At 32.1% G+C, this 10,366-nt stretch overlaps 1 protein-coding gene across 1 annotated transcript; it reads left to right on the top strand.

Annotated features, from left to right (window-relative positions):
• The first annotated feature begins 5,959 nt into the window (after positions 1–5,959).
• LOC111903893 (peroxidase 64) lies at positions 5,960–7,475 on the top strand. The gene is made up of 4 exons (XM_023899666.3): positions 5,960–6,225; positions 6,358–6,546; positions 6,635–6,797; positions 6,893–7,475. The coding sequence occupies exons 1-4, from the start codon at positions 6,004–6,006 to the stop codon at positions 7,285–7,287; spliced, it is 969 nt and encodes a 322-aa protein (XP_023755434.1). The 5' UTR covers positions 5,960–6,003; the 3' UTR covers positions 7,288–7,475.
• Positions 7,476–10,366: the final 2,891 nt, after the last annotated feature.

Here is a 10,366-nt window from a genome sequence, read left to right as displayed (position 1 = left end):
AATAACGGCTAGGGTTTTCTATAGGGGGTCTTATGGGAGCAAATGGGACGAAGGAGGCCGAGTTAAGGTGTTTAAATAGGGTGCAAACCCTTGGGTTAGGGTTTTTGTCCAGACAGGGCCTACTCGCCGAGTCCGGGACCCGACTCGTCGAGTCCACAGCTTAAACCTCGCGTCTCATCCCGCTTCTACTCGGCGAGTTGGTCCTTCAACTCGCCGAGTCCAAGGCCAAAATGCAAAATATTAATAAAAAGATACGTACCAAGAACCAGGTGCTACATTTGTATTTACATTTTAAAATAAAATCAAGAGTTATGAATCATAAAGCTAAAAGGTAAGCACTTAAAGTTGAAACATTTTATTAATACATACAATGACAAGATTAACATCAACCATATTAGCACCCAAGCATTCTTATCTCTAATCTTTTGTTGTTTTGGCTTTGGGATTCTTCATTAACAACTCCATTAACATCAGACTCAGAAGAAATGGTTGAATTAGACTCATTCCCATCTCCTTCAGCATCTTCAGTTCGTTGATAAAGTGTATTAAAAGTTTAATCACTGGCTAGTATTATAGTTTTATGATAGTTTACGTGATAAAATTTATATCATTTAGTTTGATTTACAAAAAATGTACCATGTGGCAGGTTCTGATAAGTTGAATAAGGCACCAAGTATGACATGTCATAGTAATAGTCTCCATCACCAAGTTTAGCTTGCTTTTCACTGACATCGGCCTAAAAAACAACAAAAATTACACTTTGTAACTTTGATACAAAAAATAAAGTTAAATTTGCAATAATGAAGTTTCTATTTTCTTGACTACTTGTTTATTTTTGATTATTTATTTATTTTGGAAAGTTTCTATATGGTAGCGAAAAGATCTACCCCACCCCACCCCCGACACACACAAAATCTATTTTTAACATGTTTTTTTACTGACCTATCGACAACTATAACTGACCTGAACCCCCACCCAATGAAAATGAAAACTAATAACTGGTACAACAAATATTAAGCTTTGTATCTTTGTTTTACAGCTTTTTATAATGCATCTGTGTAATCTTTACCGTTTTTTTGTGTCCTATATTCGGGTATTTTCCTACAGTTGCAATACTATTTGGCACTTTTGGAAGTGTTTTGTCAATTTTACCCTTGGTACGAGATTGCTTATTTTCAAGTGTTCTGGTTTTCACTGTGTCATTCGAACCATAATACCCCCTCTACACTTGAAAGATAAATGCTTTTAAAAGTTTAAACTTTGACACTAACCTGACTTGGATGACCCAAAAGCAAAAGTTATCACTTTATGCATAACCATGAACTGTATAGCAGTGTATGGCATGTTCGAACCAAACGGATGTAGACAAATAAATAAAAACAAATTTTATTTCAATAAACTCCATCAAAGTACTTTTGGAATTACAAAAATTAATGTCATAAAAAGATTAATAGGATTATTACCTTGTAAGAGAAGCGTTTTACTTCATAACTAACTTTTGGATTTTTTGTTAAACTCTCAAACACATCTCTGTCGCCTTTGACATCAACATAACATGCTTCATTTATTTGCTCTACTGCGAAGGATTGCCTTGACTGTATATACATACTGAAAATTATTTAACACTACAGAATCTGCCAAGAAACCTAATCCAAATCCAACAATTAAAGCTTTGTCTGCTCCCACAGATTATATATATATATATATATATATATATATATATATATATATATATATATATATATATATATATAGAGAGAGAGAGAGAGAGAGAGAGATAGGTTCAAATGTTTCCAACAAATATTGTGTGCCTAAATGCACCAACCAGAAATTAGAAAAATTAAATCATTATTAATTAATATAAGGGTATGATAGTAATCTTGGTTATATCTAATTATAGTAAATATTTAAACCATTAAATATCCCTTTAATTTAGTAAAATCAGTTTTAAAACCCTATATATCATTGACCCCTTTTGTTGAAACCCATAACCAGTTCATCACAATTGCCAGCAGCATCCTCCATCGTCAATTAGGGCTTGTTAAAGGCTTGGTCGTTCAATCTCTCGATTGTCTCGCTAAAGAGTAAGTCTTCTCTTCCCTAGCTATAAATTGCTCATGTTTTTCTTGTTTTAAGTATGTACATGGCTTTCTGAGTTTATTATTTTAATCAATCTTGTTCAATGGTTTGGTAGAATGTTCTGAGGGGTGGAAATGGTGGAAGATCACTGCAGGTTTTAACAAATTCTTCAGCATATCAATCTCAAGATGATAAACTTGGGGTTTCGGTTTTGAGGCGTTATTTAGGTTCCCTAGCAGCTAACAATCAAAGAAATGGTTATGGGTTAGGGTTATCATCGAAGCTGTATACATTGTATATGAACTACATTCTTCCAAACCCAAGAATTCTAAGGTTTTCCTCCAATCCGAGTAAGAGTGAGATCGATTGTCTTTCTTGGTATTATTTTATGTATGTTTAATTAATTTGTAGAGCAGCAGCAATGTGCGAAAGCTTACTCACTAATAACTTTGTGTAATGTGCAGAAGAATCAAGCAAATCACAGAAAAGAGGTTCCTTTCAATTCATTAGTTGCGTCCCATTACTATTAGGATTTGGCTCGATGATCGGTTCATGGCTCTTGTATAAACTATTATGTAAAGAGCTTAGCAATATTTTATTACATTTAGATGTTTTCAAGGCTTAGTCGTTCAATTGTCGGCAACATCCACCATTTAATATCCCTTTAATAGGTAATGCTTGGTGGATCGATTATTCATTAATATAGATTAATTTGATTTTACTTTTAATTCAACAATTTCATTTCACTGATCAAGGTAATTTTTTATTTTATCATTTGTACTAAACACAATTATTTTTTATTTTGGTTTTAATTTGTTGAACACACTAAGAAAACCCAATTGGTGTTCTAAGAATACATTATGCTTTGTATAGTGTATTATGTTAGAAACTATTATCCAATGTATTCTAATAGAATATTGATTTTTTAGGAAAATCAAATACATAATATAGTAGATTCTGTAAGAATACATTATGCTTTGTATAGTGTATTATGTTAGAATACACTCGGTTAGAATTTAAAATGATAATTACACTTTAGGTTTAATGATTCTTCAAGAATGTTTGTTAATTTTTTTTAAATATATTTTGGTTACACAATAATAATGGGTAATTTTATGATGTTATAAATAGTGATTGCATATATATTCTATCAGAATTAAACGATAACTACACTTTATATTTAATGATTCTTTTAGAATCTTTGTTTACATGTTAATATATTTTTTTTTTTGGAATAGATATTTCTCTTGCATTGCCTATTATTCTTTTTCCATATATTTTGTCATATTCTATGTATTCTACCAGAATATATAAAGTGATAGTTAATTGCAAGTAACATGTTTTTAATCATTATTAGTTTTTGTTGTATTTTGTGATAGAAATGGCTGGAAGAATGTGTTGAAGACCTAATAGAAATAACTTGAAAAATGAATAAAGTTTGATCATACTCACAATTTTAGAATGTTGTTATTTTTTAAGAATTTTATTCATTTTTGTTGATATTCTTTTAGAATATGTATAATTATATTAAAATGTATAAGACTTTTAATCTGTAAAAATATGTATGAATTTGTATTTAAGTTCGGATGTATAAGAATATATTATAATGTTGTTATTTTTTAGCCTTGGTCCTCGGATTCAAATCATGTTCATTGATTAATTTCATCCATTAGAATTAAAATTAAATTAATTAAAAATTCAGATTTTTAAAATTAGGAGAATTAATTATCTCTAAAAATCCAAAAATTTCCTTTTATAAATGTAGTTAATTTTCCAAAATACATTTTTTGCTAAATTTTGGGTGATTATATCGTACATGTTATCCCATTGTAATATCATACAACCTCAAATCATGTCAAATTAATTTCATCCGTTGGTGCAGATCTGTGCATTCTGGCATACAATAGTTAGTAAAAACAAAATAATTTAGGGCTATATATATATATATATATATATATATATATATATATATATATATATATATATATATATATATATATATATATAGAGAGAGAGAGAGAGAGAGAGAGAGAGAGACGGAGAAGAGGCTTCAATTGAGAAAAAAAAGGTTGAGAATGGGGGAATCATTCTCAGCAACTCATTTATTTTTACCGCAAAAACCTCCGTCCAGCGGAAATGGGAAAGGAATAAACATGTGTTTTCCAACAAAACATGTTTCCTTAAACTATGATAATCATTACCTTAATATATATATAAAAACATAGTTTTTTCGTTTTTTTTTTAATTTTTAAGAAGCTATTTTTATCAAAAAATGATTTTAAATACACCAAAATTCATGATTTTTTATTCTCTACTAATAGACATCCATATTGATATAGTTTTAAGATAAACTAAAAAATTTATTTTTTTTATATTTTTAACTATCGTTATTCATAAGTGAATAAAAATACATCAGATTTTTGCTACAGTACATTTGTTATTCATTTATTAATAAAAATATATAATTAATTTTTTTTTACAGTTTAAGTATCATTCATATATGAATATAACATATAATAAACATAGTATATTGATATTTAAATATTAGACGATACATTCACTTGTAAATATTACATAGTTTATTCACTTATGAATATTAGATGATATATTCACTTATGAATATTAGATAATATTTTCATATCTGAATATTACGTAGTATTACATGGTATATCACATGTGAACATTATATAGTATATTCATTTTTTAATATTATATGATATATTCACTTATGAATATTACACAGTATATTCACATATGAATATTACAAGGTATTTTCACAAATATATATAATTTTTATATATTATTCACATATGAATAACATACAGACTTGCATATTTGTTTTTTTGTTTTAATAATCATATATTGATTCAGGTGAGAAAACTTATTCATATATAAATATAACGTGGTAATTTAGTTTATGCATTTCATCAAACAGTTGGAGTACATACAATTTAACTTTTTTTAAAATGTTAAAAACATGATACTTTGACTATTTAAATCTTACAAAATAGTAGATTGATAGAGAATTATATGAAATTTTTCAAAAAAAAAAAACGATTTGATCTTTTTCTAACCTCAATTTTGAAGTTTTATTTGATAATCGATGTTGAATGAATGATATGAAGTGGATTTTTTGTTGATTATCGATGATGTTGATCTAATGACGCTGGGAGTATAATTAATCGTAGATGTTGAAGATTTGATCGTATTCAAGCATAATTGAAGGTTGGATTAAAAGAACCAAAAATGAATTTTTGTTGTTAACTGTTGAATCGTGTTGATAAACATATTATTGACGCAGATCGATGATTGATTAGCACTGGATGATGTTGATGATGATTTAATTGAAGAAATCTGGATGATTGTTGAAGGTTAGAGAAGAAATTTGGATGATGAATGATGAATGAGTTTGAACTGTAATCTAATTCTCTACAGATACGACTTTGAGATTGAAGGTTGTTATCATATTTACAAGTTTGCCACCGTGTCTTTTTATGCTTAGATTAAATGAGTGGCTGAGAATGATTCCCTCATTCTCAACCTTTTTTTATTTTCTCAATTGAACCCATATATATATATATATATATATATATATATATATATATATATATATATATATATATATATATATATATATATATATATATATATATATATATATATATATATATATATATATATATATATATATATATATATATATATATATATATATATATATATATATATAACCTTCAACGACTCTTGTTTTTGTATGAAGCATTATTAAAATATCAAAAGATTTTAGCTCACCTGATTTACTAGCACCTTCATGCACGACCCTCTAATCCTACCTTCTCCTTTCACCTTACATATATACCCGACCTTTGTGCTATCTTCTTCATCACTTCCGGACACCATTGATAAACCTCTTTGCTTTCAACAATGGCAGCCAAGAGCACCACCTTCTTTTCATTTTTATTTAGTCTCATTTTATTGGGAGTAGCCAATCTTAATGTAATCCTTGCACTGAGTTCTAATTACTACGATCAAACATGCCCCAATGTTGAATCAACGATCACAAGCGTTGTGAAGAAAGCCATGTTAAATGATCGAACAGTTCCTGCTGCACTTCTTAGAATGCATTTTCATGACTGCTTCATCAGGGTGATTACTCTTCTCTCACTTAACCTCTCCATAGAATGCTTTTTTCATGTCATATATAGAAGAAGGATCTTTACTGTCGTTTTCTTAATTCGTTTGTTTATTGATAACAAAATCTTTAATTAATTTTTGAAGGGGTGTGATGGTTCGGTGCTATTGAATTCAACCGGAAAGAATAAAGCAGAGAAAGACGGGCCTCCAAACATATCTTTGCATGCATTTTATGTAATTGATAATGCCAAAAAAGCAATAGAGGCTCTGTGTCCAAAAACTGTCTCTTGTGCTGATATCTTAGCCTTAGCAGCAAGGGATGCAGTCACTCTCGTACGTAATCTTCTTTTTAACAAAATTACATGTTACAAATTTAATATGCTTCGATGTTAACACTTAAGATGCGGGTTTTGGAATGTAGTCAGGAGGGCCCACATGGGATGTGCCAAAAGGAAGAAAAGATGGAAGAGTTTCAAAGTCAACCGAAACACGACAATTACCAGCTCCAACATTCAACATTTCCCAGTTGCAACAAAATTTCGCTCAAAGAGGTCTTTCCATGGATGATTTAGTTGCACTCTCAGGTAACTAACCAACATTTTGATATAAAAATGTCTATAAACCGAAAAAGTGTTGAATTTAAAGATTCTAATTAATTAAAGGATGTTATAATGTACAGGAGGGCATACACTCGGGTTTGCTCATTGTTCATCCTTCCAAAACAGAATACACAACTTTGCTTCAAAACAAAGTGTCGACCCAACATTGCAATCGTCTTTTGCAGCTAGTTTAAAGAGTGTTTGCCCAGCTCAAAACACTCCAAAAAACGCGGGTGCAAATCTTGATTCAACACCTACTACTTTTGACAACAGATATTATAAGTTACTTCTACAAGGAAAGAGTATTTTCTCCTCTGATCAATCCTTGGTCACTACTGCAAATACCAAAACATTGGTGTCAAAGTTTGCTAACTCAAAACAAGAATTTGAGAAAGCATTTGTGAAGTCCATGATCAAGATGAGCAGCATCAGTGGTGGCCAAGAGGTTAGGCTTGATTGTAGAGTGGTAAACTGAATTAACCAGATTGGTCGGAAAAGAGAAGATGATTGATTGGTTCTAATATGAGTTATTGTTTGGATTTTCGATTGATTTTTATTTTATTGGAGTTTGAAGGATTATTTGTTTTGAAGTGTAAAAATGTATTTGTATTACGTTTTGCATAATAATGGTTATTGTTTAATGAATCTTCGATATCTTTTTCATTTCTCTTTGGTATTATATTAACTTGAACTGGAACAAATATTAACAATATCTGATGTGAAATAAGATGAAATCAAACTTCATTGCATAATTTAATTTGTGGTTTATTCTTGAGTTAGCCTTAAAAATCATTCCAACCTCTCCATCTTCATCTTCATCTGAAAACCATCCTAAGCAAAACATCCAGATTTCATCTTTTTCTAACAGGTACCATAACAACACCTTCCTTCTGAAAGTCTAATACCTACACCTGCTATGCAAATCAAGTTCGATGGCCAGATCAGAAGTGGATACATCTTCCCTGGAGGGGGTTTACAGTGGAGAATCGAGTAATTTTGGTTTATGATTCAGATCGAGTTTAGGCATACGTTTCAGATAAGAAATCGATTCAGATCAGGTTTAAATTTAGGTTTCATGTAAAAAATCGATTCAGATTAAGATTAGGTTTCAGATAAAAGGGGTAGTTGTGAATGGCTTCTGTGTTCAAAATCAAAGCAGAAGATGACGAGGGCAGTTAAGGAAAAGAACCTCCACCCTTGCCTCCATTAACACAAAGAAGGTGTTTGAAGCTCGCATCTTCCTTCATTATTGTCGAATCAGACTACACCCCTCTCTTCTTTAAAATTAGATGAAAAAAAAAAAAAAAAAAAAAAAAAAAAAAAAAAAAAACACCATGAATGCCTCGTCGGAATCGACTAAGGTAGATGTCGCCGCCATCTAGTTCTCGTACTCCACCACTGTAACCCTGTTACCTCTTTCAAGCTTTATTCCAAGGGAAATTTTTGGTAAGGATTCTCATGAGGAGCGTCAGTTTTAGGAACCAATGGATGTGACGGCTTTAATGAGTATCGATGGAGTCGTCGGCGAGCGTTTTGAAATTAGAGGCGACAAGAGAATGGCGAAGATAGAAGGAGGTTTAAGGAGAGAGGGGTCTTTTGGACATTTCACTATTGGTACTGTTAGTACTTAACAATGCAAAATCCATAGTTAGGGGTGTTTGGCTTACCTTTTTAGGGGTTAAAATCCTTTTTGAAAAAATTGCAAAAAGTCAGGTTTTTCTGATTTTTTCAAAAAATTAATTTTCCTTCTATCCAAAATCCAAAAATAGGTTTTAAAAGTGTTTTGTCAAACATTTTTTGCATTCTATCTTTTTCTAAAAAATCTTTTGGCTTCTCAAAAGCTAAGTCAAACACTCTCTTAGGTACCATGCGTACAAGAGAAGTTCTATAAGGACCGTTTCACTTAAATTTTAAAACTACAAGGACCATTGGTAAAGTTTAGCCTAAATTCTATAAGTACAACAATGGCACAATGCCTGCATTTAAAAAAGTTAATCACTAAAATACTAAAAAAAAGTTAATCACTAAAATACTAAAAAATACATTTTATAAAGACAAAATTGCAAAAATGGTCCTTGTGGTATGATTTTTTTGGGTTTCGATCCAAACCACGAGTTTTTTGGATTGGTGGTCCTTTTGAGCTAGTTTGCTTGTAATTTTGGTCCTTCGGAAAACTGAAAAAAACTAAAATGCCCTTTCTGGTATATTTTTATATTTTTTCTATTTAATTTAAAGGAAAAATAAAATAAATAACTAATTTGGGCCCACTTATCTCTCTCTCTCTCTCTCTCTCTCTCTCTCTCTCTCTCTCTCTCCTTGATTCCTTCACCCAAACACCCCCTTTTGCTGTTGTTGCTTCCCCTCTATGGGTATGCCACCATAACAGAAAGAAGAACCACGAGGGAGTGGCCCGAGCAACCTCCCTTACCACATCAGAGGGTGGGATCGCCTCCTCCTCCACTCTATTGCAAATCGCCACCATAAGACAAATTGTCACCACCTCTGCAGCTCCCTTCCTCCCTCATTTTCTTTCATGTTGATCAATCACCCCAAACACCCTACGATCACTTCGAGCGCTGCCCCACATCCACAGCCGACAACAAAAAAGGAAAGTAGCAGAGAAGAGCACCGGAGCAGCCTTATTGCCACCACCATCTTCAACCCCTCACCACCATCGTTGCCCTGTTCCAGCCATCACCTTCGATTGTTCAACTAACCCACGAAGGTGAAGAACCCCCCTCCTTCATCGCTTGTGTTACAGGACAAAAACAACCCCTCTCACCATTAATGGCGGCGAAAGCGATCGCCGTGTTTGCTACTTTTCTTCCTTGCATATGAAGTCGTCGGCGACGAGTTGAATGAGACTAAGAAGATCATCGGCCTTGAAAGTTCTTCCTTAAACCACCGCCTAGTCACTTCACTGAAACTGCTTTGCTCCTTTAATCTGTGGTTGCCGATTGGAGATTAAACCATAGGGGTGGCCGGAGATCGGCTTCCCTCCTAGCGATCTGTAAAGCCTTTAGCGAACCACCCGCTCCCACCTTGGTCGCTGCCACTGTGAGGACTCCAACCATTGCCAGCCACTAATTTCGATCACCACCAACTCCCCCTTCCTCCCTTGTGTCATTCCCGTCGAGTGTAATTTGAAAACGAAGCAGCAAAAGGGGTTGGTATTTTAAGAGATGAGTATAAAGGTAGAGACACACACAGAGAGAGAGAGAGAGAGAGAGAGAGAGAGGAAAGAGAGAGGAAAGAGAGAGATACAAGTGGGCCCACTTTTATATTTATTAATAATAACAATTTTAAAAAGTACAAGAAAAATGAAAACTAAATTCATTAAGGGTATAATAGTCATTTTAATTTGTATAGGGGCTAAAACTGCAAGCAAACTAGCTCAAAAGGACCACCAATCCAAAAAACTCGTAATTTTGATCAAAACCCCAAAAAAATGCATACCATAGGGATCATTTTTTCAATTTTGTCTTTTATAAAAGATGATTATTTTATTATAAGTTATAGATAATAATAAACTATGACTAAACTTATCCCATTTT

Source organism: Lactuca sativa, chromosome 9 (genome assembly GCF_002870075.4).
Source record: "Lactuca sativa cultivar Salinas chromosome 9, Lsat_Salinas_v11, whole genome shotgun sequence".
In the NCBI taxonomy this organism is placed as follows: Eukaryota; Viridiplantae; Streptophyta; class Magnoliopsida; order Asterales; family Asteraceae; genus Lactuca; species Lactuca sativa.
This window is presented reverse-complemented; position numbering and strand designations above follow the sequence as displayed.

Coding starts and splice junctions, on each gene's coding strand:
- LOC111903893 (XM_023899666.3), top strand. CDS start 6,004: ATGGCAGCCAAGAGCACCACCTTCTTTTCATTTTTATTTAGTCTCATT. Junction 6,226..6,357: donor TTCATGACTGCTTCATCAGG/GTGATTACTCTT, acceptor TAATTTTTGAAG/GGGTGTGATGGTTCGGTGCT. Junction 6,798..6,892: donor TGATTTAGTTGCACTCTCAG/GTAACTAACCAA, acceptor TATAATGTACAG/GAGGGCATACACTCGGGTTT.